The 18614-nt window shown below is 41.8% G+C and overlaps 1 protein-coding gene across 1 annotated transcript in view; it reads left to right on the top strand.

Annotated features, from left to right (window-relative positions):
- The window catches only part of LOC306916330 (uncharacterized protein), a gene marked incomplete at its 3' end in the record, with an annotated part of 35152 nt that extends 21447 nt beyond the window's left edge, over window positions 1-13705 (top strand). The window contains exons 8-10 of the mRNA XM_079494164.1: window positions 7167-7219; window positions 10036-10126; window positions 13587-13705. Coding sequence (XP_079350290.1) covers window positions 7167-7219; window positions 10036-10126; window positions 13587-13705 — 263 coding nt within the window. The remainder of the gene's footprint in view (window positions 1-7166; window positions 7220-10035; window positions 10127-13586) is intronic.
- Between the last annotated feature and the right edge of the window lie 4909 nt (window positions 13706-18614).

Raw genomic sequence — 18614 nt, 5'->3', positions numbered from 1 at the left:
CATTTCCAATGGGAGTCACGTGGTTTGATGAGACAAACTTGTTACATGGGGTGTGGGGGGCAAGACACAAGGCATGAAGCGAGCTGTAGGCGAAACATTGAAAGACCTGGGTGGGACTTCAGACAAGACAAAAGGGGTTGGGTTTACCCGCCAACCAATAGGAGAGAAGGTCCGTTTGTGACGCTACACTGGGCGGTCTTTTCACACTTGTATTCTTTTTTTGCTGCACAGTCACGGAAGAGGAAAGAGGCACTTTCGGAACGAAAAGGATTTTATTGTAAAGTAAAGTAGTTTGGTCTGGTACAGTAAGCAATTCAACAGGAAAATAGAATCCCTGCCCGTCGTGGCCGAACAGAAAATTAAAACAAACATTATAATTCAAGGTGCATGCATTTTGTCATTCACTCCTAACCTAGCTCTGGTCCATAGCCTAATGCTTCTATGATTCTGCCCTGCGTTGGCAGAATCATAGAAGCATTTTAGGGTATGGACCAGAGCTACTCCCAACCCAGAAACAGTACAGTAGCATATCAAAAGAGATTGCATGCAAGCCATCAAATACTTCAGGTGTCGCGTCGACTCCGTGAAGTTTGGGATCCCTCGTTCCCCCTCGCATTAATTTGTTAATCCACCCGACCCATAATAAATAATCCGCCTGACCACAGACCAAAGATATAAAAGGACATCAGTGCTTTACACAGAGGTTGCGAGATTAGGCTATAAATGAAGTAAGCGCATACTTTAAACCACCCCATATGCTTTGGTAGTTATATAACAAAGTTAATATGAATGCCATGTTCATGGAGATGACTGGAGAGTATGATCGTAGCCTAGTAATTTAAATGTAAAGTCGGCTATGCATGACTATTATATTTTCCAAAACCTAGAGCTAATCATTTTGGGCATATAAACAATACGTTGAGGGATAAATGTAGGTCTGTTAATGATGCAATTGTACCATGTTGGCTCTATGCCCAAGTCATGTATAGGCCTACTGTACTACTAGACTTGACTTTTTTTATTATTGTTTATTTATTTCCGTGTCCTGCACACAATCTGCCCAACCCTCATGGATTTATAAGACACTTTTTCACAATTGCATTTACAGCATGTTTACATTACATTACAACTCAGATTTATACAGAGTACTCGGTCTTCTTTCCCAAGCTTGACAAATAAAATCTGCCATGTTTCTGCATATAATGTCACAATATGAAGCAGAGATCAGTTCTCTCAAAATACAAACCCTGTTGGAGTGATTCATTCATTGACGTTTTGATATGTGTACATATAGGCCCATCTGTCAAAATGATCAAGACCCTTGAGTGTTACAGGGTGTCCCCAGCTAAATAATAATTAGGAACCAAATGGATTCAGTGTACAAATGGAACCAAATGGACCCATTTGTACACAGAGTTAAGTTGAATTTACAATATACATTGGGGTCCCAGAGATAGAAATGCCATTAAATGGCCGCCCGTAGCCTAATTCAGGTCAAACTTTATGGGGGTCCCTGGCATATAATTTGTAATGGGGGTCCACAGGCTGAGTGTCAAGGTGTACTGCAGGGCTGGACTGGCCACAGGTCATACCGGGCATTTTCCCGGTGGGCCGCGACCATAGGGGGCCGCCAAAAAAAAATCAGGCCGCCAGTTGATATTAACCTGCGGGCCGCATTAGGTGAAGGTGGGGGCCACATGTGGCCCTCAGGCCGCCAGTTGATATTAACCTGCGGGCCGCATTAGGTGAAGGTGGGGGCCACATGTGGGGGCCCAGTGTGGAGGGATGGTATGACAGACTGACTGGTATAAACAGCGGCCCCAGTGGGGAAGGATGGTATGACTGGTATAAACAGCGCCCCCGGCGTAGAGGGATGGTATGACAGACTGGTATAAACAGCGCCCCCAGTGGGGAGGGATGGTATGACAGACTGGTATAAACAGTGCCCCGAGTGGGGAGGGATGGTATGACAGACTGACTGGTACAAACAGCGCCCCCAGTGGGGAGGGATGCTATGACAAAGAGACTGGTATAAACAGCATCCCCAGTGGGGAGGGATGGAATAAACAGCACCCCCAGTGTAGAGGGATGGTATAAACAGCGCCCCCAGTGTAGAGGGATGGTATAAACCACATGTGGCCCCCAGGCCGCCAGTTGATATTAACCTGCGGGCTGCATTAAGTGAAGGTGGGGGCCACATGTGGCCCTCAGGCCGCCAGTAGCCCGGTCAATAGAGGTACTTTGAATAGAGCACATATACAGTACATTTTGGAACCTCTCAATAATGACAGCCAGCAGCTATGATTCCAACTGTCAGTCATGTGACAGTGGTAATGCACATTAGCCCAGTGGTTCCCACAGTGGGGTCTGGGGACCCCCAGGGGTCCTTGAGTGTTCCAGGGGGTCCCCAGCTATATAATAATTAGGAACCAAATGGACCTTTTGGGTCTGTAACTCAGTGTACAAATGGAACCAAATGGACCCATTTGTACTGTAAGTTAAGTTAACTTTGAATTTACAATAGGCCTAAACATTGGGGTCCCAGATAGAAATGCCATTCAATGGGCCTAATTGAGGTCAAACCTGGGGTCCTTGAAATGAAAATGGTTGAATCACTGCTATAGAAAAATCTTTTATGGGGGTCCCTTGCATATCATTTCTAATGGGGGTCCACATGCCAATGAGTGTCAATTTGTACTGTAGGTTATTACTTCAGAACATTTTCCATATATATATATATATATATATAACAGAACATTCAAATTGAGATGCCCATGGCATGCACTCATTAGTGCCCACTCTTCTGGATGGATGTCAATAGAGTAGGTCTACTTTGAATACACTGCTTGGAATCAACACTTGACTTTATCATATCAGAATATGAACCAGGGATGTAGTGATCAGGCAACTCCATGCAATAAAATACAAACCATGTTGTTTGAGTGATTCATTCATTGACGTTTTGATGTGTACATATACAGTAGGCCCATCTGTTAAAAGGACTGTTTAAACCAAACTATTAAAAGCTAACACATGGTACAGAATATTTTGGATTCAGAACCTCACTAGATGAAAGCAGCAGCTATTCCAGCCATGACTTCTTATATGTATACATATACAGTATATGTAATATAACTAATATTAGCCTACTACAACACCGAATCAATAATGCAATTCATGTTGAACCTACCTTTTTTTTTAGTTTAGTGATTTGACAGAACAGATAAATGTGTTTGTGATAAATGTGGACTGAAAGCAGTCCACATTTCTATATGCATGCATCATTACACATTGACAGAAGACAAAAACATGTTTTTTTAAAGTAAATTCCTCATGTCGATCAGATTATACTAAGATCCCCTGACCCTTGATGGGCTAACGTACTCAATCCAATTTTCCAAATATTTGTCGAAAACAGTTGAGTTTTCAATCTTCTCTAACAGTGGGTCTGGACCCATTAAAGGCTCATTCATAGTCTGGATTTTCGGTGGTGAGGTGACCACCGCTCCGGTGGTGAGGTGACCACCGGAGCTGAAATAACGTTGAACGGTGGTGAGTAAAAACAGAGCGAAGAGCGGTGGCGGTGGTTTGCTCTTCACCGCGGCTCGTGACGTCATGTTGTAGTTCGGTGGTCACCCCACCACCGAAAATCCAGACTATGTATGAGCCTTTAGGGTCTGTTTCCTCCAATATTATACTATAATAAGATAATACAAATATAAAATACAAATCAATCCAAAAATCTAAAATATAACCTTATTCAGAATAATTGAATTAATAAATACAACATTTTACAAAGGCCATCGATATAAATGTTTTAACGCATTCTGGACGGGAACCCCATTTGGTGTTTTAAGCATTATGTTATACTTTAGCTATTGAAAAATAGCAGATCTACAAGCTTGTAGATCTGCTATTTTTTAAAGATCGTGTCTCAAATTTTTTAATATATAGTCTTTCAGAGCGAACGCTTTTAACTCAAATCTTTGCTTCTGTGGGGTCCCTGGAACATATTTTCAGATGGGGTCGGCTGCCAATTACATATAGTTGTTGGGGACCTTGACATGAAAAACGTTGAGAACCGCTGACATAGAAACATTTCTGAAAACTGTCAGGATTTAGAAAACATTTGTAGAATCGTCCTCAGGTCTAAATGGGTTAATACTGTATGTAATTATAAAGAATAAGGCATTTGGTGCATGGTGTTAGCTGGCTTTCTTCCTGATGCGTAGCCGTCACATGCGATGGCCCAATTGTCGTCCATCTCCCATCTCTCCTGCATCAGCTCCTGCTGGGAGAGGTTTTTTCCATTTAAAATTAAGCATTCAAAAAGTTACATGAAGTCCCCGCCCTCACATTTATACATCAGTGGTTCCCAGTGTTGATTCCGTCGACTAAAACTAAGACGAACAATGTTCGTCGACTACCTTTTACCACTGACAAACTAAATGGAAATTAAATAAAACCTAAGCTATGATGACTAAAACTAAGACTAAATATACTGACAATTTCATCAACAAATAAAAACGAGACTAAAATGTTAGGAAGGGACTAGTGGACAAGAGATCCAGTATAAGTCATTTTACAATGAGGTGCATGCTGAAAATAGCCGATCTACAAGCCAACAACACGTCGCTGCGGTGCGTTGTGGGCTTGTAGATCAGCTATTTTCAGCAAGTGTACAAACAGTCATTACGACGGCATCAAGGCCCGCCAAAATACATTTTGTTCGACTAAATCAACTGTAGATGTAGGTGACTAAAATGTGACTAAAACTAAATGAAAACTATTCAAGAGACTATGACTAAAACTAAAATCTAAATTTCCTTCCTTGAGGGAGTGCCAGGGGGTCCGCCGCTAAATGATAGATTGGAACCAAATGGACCCTTATGGGTCTGTAACTGAGTGTACAAAACTTTGGCCCCTAGCCTAAAAAAAGACCATTACTGCATTATGCCCGTAGCCTCGGCGACCTTACAGGCGTATGCAAAGGCTCAACTTATGTAACAATAGATAGCATTTTATGTAGATATAGCACCCTATTGTACACGTTTCATTATATAGATATTCCACTGTTAGGTTCTTAGCATAGCGTATGTCTGATTCTTGATTACTTTTATCATGCATTTGATATATTACCATGTTTGATTATTGCTTACTGTAAATCGCTCTGGATTAAGAGCATCTGCTAAATGCCTAAATTGTATATTGTAAAAATAATCAACAAGCCTACTATAAAACGAAATTCATAGTAGTTGGGTTTCCTTGACATGAAAAGGTTTGAGAACCGCTGCTTTACAGTATGCATGTGATACATGCATTACATTTACAGATGTGTGACAATTAAGGAGGAGGCTGCAGCTAGTACCTCTTGACACCCACCCACGGACCCCCATTTGAAAAGATAAGCTAGTTACCCCATGAGTTTTTTTTTTTAACTGATTTAACTATTTTCATTTCAAGGACCCAGGTACAGTTTGCCATGCATTATGCTACAATAAATATCATTTCGTTCCATTTATACACTCTCTGAGTAACAGACCAAACCAATACGGGTCCATTTGGTTCCTAACTATTACTAATAGCCTATCATTCACCTGGGGACCCCCTTTAGTCCTTTCGGGACCCTAGTTTTCTGTATTTCGGACGTATTTACCGAGGGATCTCCCGCAAGCGTCCCTGGGGTCCACTTAGCCATGATCCAGTGCTTTAGCACGGCCGTGCGAGTGATTATACTTTACAGAAAATAAACAAAACCACGTTGTTACTCACCGAAACCAAGCCTATAGACCTAGGAAAAAGTATATTCTCCAGGCTGGGAAGCGTCTCAGGTACCCAGTTTCTCTATAAATGCACGTTGTGCCATTTTAATAAAGCAATGTACCTGTTGCCATTCCACTTGGATGCATTTTATTTCATGACAAAAATAGTGCATTTTAGAGAGAATATGGGGAACAGAGACGTAGTTTTGTTTATTATCGGCAAAGTTGGACCCCTCGCACAGCAGTGAAAAAAAATCCCCTCGCTATAATTACTGGACCAGGGCATAGACTACACTTTGAGAAGCACTGCTACTGATTAGTATTATTGCGACATTAATTTCGCTAGTATTATTATACAGCGTACAAAATGTAACCAACATGCAGTGCACAGCTTGAGTTAGGAAGTTTGCTAGCAGTAGGCTACTAGGCCTACTAAACTCTAGCAGGATAGAAATGTTACCGTAGCGTAGCTGATGTATGTTGCTTCCGTCTGAAGTACATTCCTGGGCACTTTTCTGCAAACTGTAAAGTATTCAATCGCCAGTAACAACGGCAAGTAGCACCAAAGCCCCCTTTTGTGTACTAGACATCTTTTTGTGTCACAATTCACCGTCGCCGAGCAGAAAAACTTTACTGTAACTTTGTGGGGGAGAGAAGCGTGGGGGGTGTTGTTGTTGTTCCGCAGTCTCACGTGGATCTGTTTCCGCATGTCCTCGCACCGCCCTCGCACCGCCCACACCCGCAAAGCATTGTGGGAAACTGATGCGGCAAAACGATAAGACAGATGAGACGACAAGACTTTGATAAGACGGCTGTCTGATAGGTGTGAACGGCACCTTGGGCACCAAGAGACCGCGTTATACATTACATCAGGGATAATTTTAATGTTAAAAAAAGTTTAAAAAAAAAGAAAATATATATTTTTTTCTGGGAATTATTTCAGGTACCCCCTGGCTATGCGTCGCGGACCCCACTTTGGGAACCGCTGCATTACATACATACATACATACATAATACATACATACATACATACACAGTTCATAGTACAAAAAATCACACCTGTGTGAACTGAGTGGTAAGGTCTTATATAGCCTGATCAGCTGTGGTCTGACGTAATGTCTGACGTAATGAAATCACACCCGTGTGAACTGGGTGACCGTAGCAACCATGCTCATTTTTTACGAACAGACAGACAGACAGACACGTAAACTAACAAAGCCAGTCGTAGGAGTGGTTTACACCACTCAAAAATAATTATCCTACCCACACTGTGCAAATATATCAAGGTTCAGGTATTGCAGTATTGCACTCTCCCAGTAGTTAGTTATCTGTTATTGAGTGCTTTGGTTGACGGTGGAACAAAAGAGAATTTACATCTGTTGTAACCCTCTCATCTGCCTGCAGCGGACATAGAGAGTCACTATGAGAAACCCAAGAAGAAGACTTACATATGCCAGGTACTGTATGTACACACTACACATATACATCATGAGGGTTCATTTAAAGGTCAGAGTGATAACATTTGTATGTACATGGATAATATAAACAAAACTATATCCACTTTTAAAATAAATGTTTTCACACACAAAGATTAGTCCGAAGTTATTGTTTTTGTTTACGTTGTAAGCTGATGCCTGCCATTATCCATGAGATTGTTATGGGTCCATTTGGTTACAACGGAGCTTATAAATTGGATATTTTAAAATGGGCTATAGGCAACCTTAGGCACCAGTCCCAACATGGGCACAAATAAGGAGGGTGATCACTGGCACACTGCGGCATAAGTGTATGAGAGAGCATTTTTGGTTTAAAATAAACTATTTAAAAAAATATATTCAAATATATGAATGTAAATGTATGTATGTAAATGGTGCATTTATATAGCACCTTTATCCGAGGCGATTTACATACATGTGCATTACATTCACCCATTCACACACACATTCATACACCGATGAAAGAGGAAAACATGCAAGGATGCAACCTGCACATCGGGAGCAATAAGGACCTTTCTCGGCCCCACCCCTCTCCCATTTGTTTATATTGTTTAGGATCCAAGATGGCTGCAGCACCGGGGGGGGTGGGGCGGAGGTGAGCGGGTGGGGTCGACATATGCCCTTACTGGTCTGCATTCACACATTCAAGACACCTGTCTTGTGTTTGTCTTGTGTCTGTGTTTAATGGCCGCTCCAATGCATTTCCAATGGAGCCCATATGGTTTGACCAAACATTTTGTTTGATGGGGGGGAGGGGGGCAGAACACATCCATCAAAGCTTCAGACACAAGGCAAGTGTCTTGAATGCAGCCCAGTAAGGGCATATGTCGACCCCGGTCGGTGGGTTATTTTTCTGAGTAATAATGATCATTATAACACTGTGAAAGAAAATATTTAAAAATAAGGAAACATGTTATATTCCTGGACAATCAAAATATGTTGGATTTTTGTATGTGCTGTCATTAAAATTAGTCTTGATATGGCACACCGGGGAGCCACAGACCCAAAAGCTCAACGGTTAAGGATTAACCTGTGATGTCATGACATACTTTTTATTTGTGTTTTTTTTCTATTCACTTGGTCATTAAGGTCCACAGAATGAGAGGTCTGCTCTGCCGGAAACATTGCGGAAAAGAAGTTGGCCATTTTTGTTTACCACAATAAAAACTCTAAAAGTGGATATGGCCGAATTTAGGCCGAGGAGTGTTTTTCGTGCAAAACTATTGCTTGGAATGGATTCAGAATCATGAAAACCCCCTAGTTGAACATGTCACATGCTACTTAAAGTATCACATTTTGTCTTATATTGGTTGTCTATGGTGGGGTATACAAAAATGCCCATAACGTTTTCCAGCAGAGCAGACCTCTCATTCTGTGAACCTTAATGACCAAATTAATAGAAAAAATACAAATAAAAAGTGTACATGACATCACAGGTCCTCTCAAATTTCGGATGGCTGGCTCCCCGTCTATGACTATCCCTAAAATAAAAAAACATGGCACGTAATTTAAAAAAAAAAAGGTTGCAAACCCCTGGTATCTAGCCACTTCTTTTGGGATTATTTTCATGGACCTGGTTACTTATTTCAGACACAATCTGGCAACACTGCTCCTCAGTGGCTGCTGGCTTCGTCTATCCATAGAGATAAAACAACACTACAGTTTTAACTCTGCCATAGCTCAGTCTTTTCTGAACCTTTAAAAAAATGCTGTGTCAACCGTGCTTCTATTGTCTCCCAATGAAATGCTATCAAGCAAAGACCTATTGTCGCGCCGAAGGGTGAGTGCGCAAATCTATAACTTGCAGCCAAGACCACTGTCTGTTTTTTAAAATTAAAAATTCTCCATATTCCTTGGGAAGCATGCTTCATTTGTTGTATCGTACATGCTGCTATTGTTATCCAGTCACACAATATCAAGCAAAAACATAGCGTCGTATTGGACGATGTTTGCCACATCACGCACGGAAAGACAGCCCTAACTCCGCAGGTCCATACTTCCATTCCATCTGATCTGTGGCATTTCAAAGGCTTATTCCTTCATGAATCCAATTAAATATAATAATAATATAGCGTTTTTTCTCCCATAGAAACGGATGAAGAGAGTGTGTATGCAATCTCTTCCTTGTCGGGATGCTTCCTCACTCTTAATTCTCAACAATGTCTGTGATAATATTACTATAATCACCGTTTTATTATTAATGTACAGACCATTTTTAAAAATTAATGTAGGTGGTTCCACAATTAAATAAATTAAATTTTATATTTTAACAATTTGTTATGTTGAATTATTAAGATTAATCAAAATCTAAAGGCTATCTTCCATGGAGACATTTGGATTGTGTCAAAGGTCATGTCTCACCTAGACAAATTTTGACCATGTTCAAGATTAAATTTATCTGGCTGATGGGCAAGCAGCGGTTCAGGCACCTTGGCCGGTAGTCCGAGTCTGGCAGTGTGCCGCGGGTTCGACTCCTGATCCCGACGGCCTTTACTGCATTACTGCATGTCACTCCCCCATTTCCTGTCAGCCTACTGTCTGTCCCTCTATAAAAAAATAAATAAAATAAAGGCGAAATTAAATGTATCCCCTAAGCAAGCTTTGCTAAAGAACTTGCACAGGAAACCGGGTTAAAATCCAGGGTAGAAGAGGAAAGTTACAAAGTTACATGCAGCTTCAAGAGTTTGCAAACGCTAACTCGAATGCACTGTCAGACGCCATAGCAGCATATTGTTAATATTGGTTTGATTAATTCATGTATGAATGGTTTCCTACAGGTGTGTGATGTCATGGTCCCGTTCGGTGGAGAAGAACACAATAGAGGCAAAAAACACAGGAAAAACCTCAATAAGGCTGCTGCCACAGCAGGTAGGAACTCTCCCATTTCACCTGCATGACACACACTTCTGTATGCTGACAGTGAAACAAAGACTGCCGAAGCAGAAAACCTGCAACACTCCAATTTAGGGTGAATTATTGTAGGTGCAAGGCTCAAAGATACTCAATTAAAAGAAGGAATGCCAGCATTCATTGAATGTCCTTTTTCACATGTTCACAACGCTGAGGAAGGCCCATCTGGCCGAAATGTGTAGTTTGTGTACGTACGTTGGCTCGTCAGAGGTAAATAAACATGTGAAAAAGGACACACACACACACACACACACACACACACACAGCCATAAGGACTCTTATGAATATTGTCAAATTAATTGTTGATTTAGAACTTTAGACATTTCATATTTGTCTTTCTTTCTTTCTTTCTTTCACAACTTAAACCCAATTTTACAGTCCAGTTTTTTCTAGATTGGGGCCAAAGGTAGTAAAAAAAAAAAAACCTTTATTTGGTAGAAATGTAAACAGTACAGAGTATAGTCAAACAACATTCATAATCATGACATTAAGAATAACAGAATTCAAACCATCACCAAAAAAAAGACATGTACAGGTTGGGGGGAAAAGGGCTTATAAAGACGTGGGGGGGTAGTCACTTGACTAAGGGAGGAGCGATCATTTCCTCTCCCTTTGGCTGAAAGGTGGATTTTCAGGCTTGTTTTAAAGGATGCCAGTGATTTGCATGTTTTGAGGGATTCCATTCCATGGGTGGCAGTGCTGTAGAAGGAGAATTTACCCATGTTTGTTTTGTAAGTGGGTGGTACCAGATTGTTGTTCTCGCTCCCTCTAGTATTGTAGTACATGCCCCAAAAAAGGCATGCGGGACCCCTCGGCCCCCAAAAAAGGTGCTTCCCTTCATGCTTAACACAGCAAAAGCCTGTAAAATACAATAATCAATGCAAATGCAACAAATTTGCATTCCAAAATAAATGCTTATTTGGAAGTGGTTATGTCCACCTCATCTGCTTTCCCATATGAATTAACACGAGGCCTGCCGGGAACATAGGAATTTTAAAACGTAGAATCTTGTGGCCTGCCACAAACGGAAAAGCCGTTTTAACAGCGATGTATTAATTAATGCATGTTTTAATACGATCGTATCGAAATCTACCGTCAGTTAGCTTTGTTATGCTTCTGACACAATGGGCGCGGCCATTTTGAAAATGCGCGCGCATCCACTTACATTGCCGGCTCTGGTTTCAGACGGCTTTATCTCACAGAAGCGACATTGCAGAGGACGCTTTGTCCCAGACAAGCGTTTTCAACGGCCTGTAGCAGGCGCTGTGATACTCGCGGTCAGCTTTTTCCACCGCCGAGCGAGACAACAACAACCGGTCATGATACCACACACAGCAGCTTTTCACAGGAACAATGCGATTACGGATATTTGGATCTTCAAAGTAAGTGTTACGCGCGATAAAACCTTGGCAATACGCAATCGAGGGATTAATTAATGGCGGCAGGCAGACGGTTAACTGTCAGAAATGATAGGCCGTGCTGCGACCCAAGAAAAAGTGCCTAGAAAATAATTTTCGTTCCCATGTCTTTGGCACTACTATTTCAATGCATTTTTCCATAGACAATACCCTTCTGGACCTTGGGTTAAAAGTTCTCCGCATAATATCCTGCAGTATTTTGTCACCAGCCAGAAATGTATATGAAAGAGTATAACTAAAAAACGAAAATCGTATGCTGCTGTTTTTGCTTATAAAATGTGTTCTATTGATTTTGGCAAAACTAAATCTTTCTCAAATGTCATAAATACATATACCTAACATCTTAAACAAGTATTTGTGCCATAGTTTACTCATATGTGAATTCAGATCATGAAATGTAGCACATTTGTTAAAAAAACGCTTCACCTTAAGTGATTGTCACCCAGAACAATGAAGCATACACATAGTAAATGTAGCCAAAAGCTTATGTTTCATACATAAAAAATGTCTCAACCTACTGTGTAATGAGTCATTAAAGCAAATCAGCACACCTTGGCCCAAAATGACTGATAATCTATCAAAATGTTACCACGCCCCCTACATTGGAATAATGCAAAAAATGCACTAGACTAAAAATGAATGCACTAAAGGTCAGAATAATTACAGCATATGGTATGAAACATTTATTAAAATACCACAAAGTATCACAGCATCTCTCATTTGTACCCCCCCCCCCCCCCCCCCCCACACACACACACACACACACTTGAGTGTGATAATTCTTGAACATCTTGATATTTATGGAACAAAACAAGTAGTACATGGTGACATGTTGGGTCACTCATCCCCCACAAGGAAATATACATATGTACAAATATACAAATATTCATATGAAAATCCAAAATAGCATACAAATGCATCACAATAAAATATTCTGTTGGCTGTGCAGAAAGAAAGAAAAAAGAAATACAAACATTTGCATATATGCATTGCATTTAAATGGATTTTAGGCAGTGTGGCAATTATTGATACATCTTGATAATATGGAACAAATCAAGTAGCACATGGTGATGTTGGGTCACTCATCAATATCACTTTCATCAGAGTCATCATCCCATGTATCTCTTTCTTCTGTTTCCTTTGAAACATTTGCACAGTCCTGGCAGCCACATAAATCAGTGCAAGACAGTTTTGCAGACATACATGAACATCTTCCAGTCTCACATTTGCTTTTCTTGCAATTGCAGTGGACTACCTGCAAGACACTGTCAGGGGCAGGATTTCTAGTCATCCATGTTACTGCTAACTCCCCATCCTCCATGCCCCATCCATTGCCAATGGGTGAAGGAGCACACATCATACCAGTCAGAGAATGTCTCATTACTGCTGCTTGGTAGTTTGCCCTTTTGCAATGTTGGTGGAGGGCATCACTTGTTGGGGGAATGGAGAGTTCTGGCAAAGCTGATGATGCCATACAGAATGATTTGTATCTTGCATCGTTCACGTTTTTGGCAGATGACTGGCCATACAGGTGGCACACATATTTGCTCAGTGTGTTGAAAGTTGACTGGTCAAGGTTAAAACTGCTGCCAAGATTTGTGAACCCAGTCAGGTATTCTTATTTCTGGCAAGCAAGAGAAAATGTCTTCCCTTTGCCCTTGCCATGAAAGGCGCTGGTCGAGTCACAACCTGTGAAGGTATGGATGCCAATGAGTGCAGAACAAACACTGGGGCCAAGAGCTGCTGACACCTTAGCCACATCAATGATCCTCGTTCTGTTGCCTACTCCTGTGAAGAAATACAAGCTACACTGTAAATCTCTCTGCAGGCTTACAGCAATCACTGCCACGTCAGTATCAGGGCTTTTGATGACTACAGTTTGGTGTTCTTGTGCAGCATGCTGTGCGTGTAAAAAGACCCTAGTGTCACATTCCTCATGGTCACATGTCAGTTCTTGAACAGCAGTGACAGTTTGTGAACCCTCTTTTACTGAAACACAGTGACACAGTTCTCCATGTGCTATGTACAAGCTGAGGTCTCTGCCCAAAACTGTGAGGTCAGCATCTCGCCATGCAACATAGAGGAATTCTGCCAGTTCTTCTTTGTTTGTTCCATCTGATAGAAACTTTTTCCATTGCGTTGGGGCCTTTTGATCCCGTCCATAGATTTGCACCTGTTGTGTCCCACCCATAGCTCTACGTGACCGCTCTAGGTTCTTAATACTAATTTTCGGATACTGGTCAATGACAAAGTCTATCCTTGTACACTTGTGCTGCAGAGCTAGCTTGACCATGTACTGTAGGATGTTTTCAGCCAACTCTCCAAAGGTAGCTGGTTTGGAACGAATGGCTTGAATGACTGCCATGCCATCGAAGAGAATAGCCCCATCTGATGGAACTTGTTGAACTAAGCAGTCTTTGTCTTTGTTCTCCAATATATTCATAAGAGCTGACTTGTTTGTTTTCGCTAGTGACCCGTCAGTACTGGCTAAAGGATATGAAACCGTTCCCAAGGAATAGGACAGTACTTCCCTCAGGTCTATCTTTCTAGCTTGTCCATCAATGAGTAGTCTGGAGAACAGTTTCTTGTCGGCACGCAGAATCACATCTTTGCCTGCTGCAGATTTCTTCTTTGTCTTTGCCTGGTCACTGAAGGTCTTCAGTTTTTGTGCCTTGATGGGGGCGAAAATGTCGACTGATTTTGATAACAGTCTTTGCTCCATAAAGTCTTTGACAGCTTCTTCCCCTCTTTCTTGTGCTGCAAGCATCATTCTTGACATATTCAGCTGCTACTGTCCCTGAACTAAGACAGACAATGCCATCTTGGTGTATGTCAAATGGGTTCAGCATAGAATCTATGGTGGAAATAATTCTGGTCACAGCATTTTCATCAGCATGAATCCGTGTTTGGTCCAGATCTTTTCGTCTCCGTGTTTCAGGAGATTTACCAGCCATTGACTCACATTGTCTAGTTATGGCAGCTCTTTCATGTTGTGACAATATCCAGCGAGACACTGCATCCCGATTCTGTGTTATCCCTATCCAGCCACCCTTTGTCTTAGAATCTCTGTTGCATGTTTGCTCAATAGCCTGGTCACAAGCAATGGAGGCAAATCCATGGGCACTTTGATGTTGGACAGTCCACTGGCCTTTGACACTGAGGTCTTTGTGACAAGAAGGATGCGTGAGAGGCAAATTGACCATTTCCAGCCAGTATGGAGGCAAATACCTAGCATAGTTTACACGGTCGTAAGCAAAAAACCATGCCATCATCAGGCGCACTGTCGACATGTGAAGCTGCCAGTCTGATTCACGTGTTGCTCTCACAAACAGGAGTATTTGTACCATGTCAATGTATGAACTCCAGAAGGCAAACGTTGGGTTTTCTACACTTCTCTGTTCCACAAAGACGGCATACTTTGAACACATTTTGTCAAAGTTCTCATTTGCACCCAAAACATCCATTGTTCTGTCTGGGAATGCGTCTTTGATCTCAGTGATGACAGCCATGCACTCATCTCTCTCCTCTGGTGTTAATGAGTCTAGGAATGTGCTGAATCTGGCACGTTGCAGACTCTCATACATAAGTTTGTGTGCCCTCATGCTGCGGTTGTATTGATGACCACTGATCACACCATTGATGGATCCTTGGGCAACGACTTCAGACTCGATGAGTATGTCTTGCAGTCCTGCATCACCAAACCTTTTTCCTAAAATACCTAGGAAGGACATGCATGTATGGAACTCACCTAGTCTAATCACGAGACGCTTTGTCAACTCTTCATCTTTCCAGTGGATTTGCTGAGCTTTGGCATATATAGCTTGGTCAAAAACTAACACTACATGGTCCAGTTCTAGCTGATCAGCAAGTTCAACACTTCGCTTCAGAATAGTGTTAACTGTTGACATCTCTGTCGGTGAAGCCTCAATGACTGGAAGATAATACAGTGCTGACTTAGGCAGAGTGGCATCACTTTGTAGCATTGTGTGGAAACCTGTCCATCCTGGTACTGTACATGCTTCAGCATCTGTGTACTTCACTAAAACATATGCCAGTTCTGTTTTGGTAGCAGACACAGTGTTCAACCTGTACGTCTCTGCCTGCAATGGAACACTTTCATCGTGAAACAAGTTCTGTGGCCCTTGTCTTTTAGACTGTTGGTATTGTTGTAGAGGGATGCTAGGAGGTGCTTTGAATGTGTGCCGTGGCTTCGGCAGTGGCTGTCTGTCTGTTGTTGACATTGTTTCAACGACAGAACTTTGTACCATAATGCTATTTGTATGGTGAGTAGTTCCACGACCTGACAGTGTCTCCTCCCCAAAATCGATGTTATCCCACACCAGTATGGTTGGTGCCTTCTTTGAGAACCCCTTAGGGCTTTTGTCTCTGCCCTCCAGAAGTTGCAGTTGAGCTAGGCTAGTGTCTAGACTGACAACTGTGTTCCATGAAGCACAGTGTCCTAATCTATTCAGTAGTGACAGAACATTGGATGAACCTGTTAAATGGCGAACAGTTAGACCAAGACACAGTGACTTAGGCGTCTGCTTCCGACCTTTAGAAGCAAGATACACAATGTCTTGACAAACAGAAATCACTTTTAGGTATACATCTTCAGGAATATCAACATAACAGTCTAGTGTTGGTTCCTCTGTTGCACCTATAATCCAGGCAATCACATTGAATAGTTCAACTGGCACAACAGATTTAGCTTCGGACACATTGAAATCCTCTGCTGTGGGAGGCCATGGGCATTTCATACCAGGAGATTCACTTAGAAGTGTCTTTAACACAGCCGACGCTAATCTCGTATCAATACGTTATCAATTAATCAAACGTCCGGTGCGAACCACGTATCCATACGTTCTAATCACTTTTTTATAGCATACTTTCATTCATCTTTTTACCCACCCGGACAATGAAGAACCATCCCCCTATCATTGCTGCTTAGTCCCGCTCACGTGATCAGAAAAAAAAGCCCCCTCTCCTCCTGAAAACAGGAGGGCGGGCCACTTTACGTGTATAAGCCAGTGTAAAATGGATGCGCCCATGCCGATCTAGTCGGTGTGTGAAAATAATCAAATTTCACCTAACCTCGCCTCACCAGGCTTTCCTCCACCTATTGGCTTTTATACTCGATTCCCCCCTCCCCTCCTGTTTCTCCTGCAGGAGGAGGGCCTTGCGAGATGGGGGCTCATGTCTCGGAAAAAAACATGATGAACGGAACGCTGTTACGCTGCCTAACACATGATCTGCAGATTCTGCACCAGATCGGCATTGCACAACGTCTACAACACACATGGACAGATGCATGTTTACTTCTTCATACTGTAGCGACCAAACGATCCCCGAGCCTACAATACTACGAACTAACAAACTAACTACAGTATCGAGAGGGGCCGCCATGACAACAGACAGTCTACCGTTGGGGGATCACGTATCGCCATGCAGAGCCGTCCTAATCGGAGATCGCTCGGACGTTTGATTGTAACGCTTTTTTATTCATTATAATTGTAGTGATAAGACCGCAATGAACGCGTCGGGGACGTAATCGACCCGGGTGTAATGTATAACGAACTTTTCCGCGTCCTAAACCGTGCATGCCCAGGCATGTTGCCCTATACTAGCTTGAAAAACAAAATCAGCTCATGATGACAACGCGTCTCACCGTTATACTATAGTTCTGAACCGAACGGTGGAATGGGACTTTTTATAGCCGTACGATCAATACTTTTGCTGCCCAATGTGCCCATGACCCCCCCCCCCCCCCCCAATGTTACTGCGATCAAAACAATGAAAGCAGTGAATCATCATCATCATCATCTAAAGAAAGCAGAGTTATGACGGTTTATAGTCAGACATTGACAGGCAGATATAACAATAAACACAATAAATATGCTATACATCCTATACACCGAATGAAAGCCCTGAATGTGTACTTTTACGAGGAAAAGAGTAAACATTGATCCCATGTACAGTCTGTCATAAATTGGTTACTGGGTGGATGCACATTGCGCCCACCAGATATAACTGCAGAGAAGACATGGACCCGAACTCAATATTCACAAAATAAGGCCTATAGCGACATATACATACTATATACCGTATGAAACGGAAGACTCTCTGCTTTCGTAAGAAAAAAACTTCTACTGTAGTAATAATAAAAATCACACCCATGTGAAGTGAGTGGTGCAACTCTGTCCCATATTCTGTTCTCTGCTTATTCAATACAGCTCGCTATATACGGACTGAGGCAGAAAGTCATGTAAACCTTTTATTTACAGTTTGGTCTGTAAACTTCTACTGTAATAATAAAAATCACACCCCTGTGAAGTGAGCGTTGCAACTGTTCTGTACTTATTCACTACAGCTCGCTATATACGGACTGAGACAGAAAGTCATGTAAACCTTTTATTTACAGTTTGGTCTGTAAACTTCTACTGTCATAATAAAAATCACACCCCTGTGAAGTGAGCGGTGCAACTGTTCTCTACAGTTGCACCGCGCAACTGTAGAGAACAGTTGCACCGCTCACTTCACAGGGGTGTGATTTTTATTATTACAGTAGAAGTTTACAGACCAAACTGTAAATAAAAGGTTTACATGACTTTCTGCCTCAGTCCGTATATAGCGAGCTGTATTGAATAAGCAGAGAACAGAATATGGGACAGAGTTGCACCACTCACTTCACATGGGTGTGATTTTTATTATTACTACAGTAGAAGTTTTTTTCTAATGAAAGCAGAGTCTTCTGTTTCATACGGTATATAGTATTTATATGTCGCTATAGGCCTTATTTTGTGAATATTGAGGAGTTCACGTCCATGTCTTCTCTGAAGTTATCTGGTGGGCACAAGCTGCATTCAATAACCAATTACTGTCTAACTGTAGATGGGATCAATGTATACTGTTTTCCTCGTAAAAGTACACATTCAGGGCTTTCATTCGGTGTATAGGATGTATAGAATATTTATTGGGTTCAATTTTATATCTGCCTGTCAATGTCTCTGACTTTAAACCATCCATAACTC

Source organism: Electrona antarctica (genome assembly GCF_951216825.1).
Source record: "Electrona antarctica genome assembly, chromosome: 23".
Lineage (NCBI taxonomy): Eukaryota > Metazoa > Chordata > Actinopteri > Myctophiformes > Myctophidae > Electrona > Electrona antarctica.
This window is presented reverse-complemented; position numbering and strand designations above follow the sequence as displayed.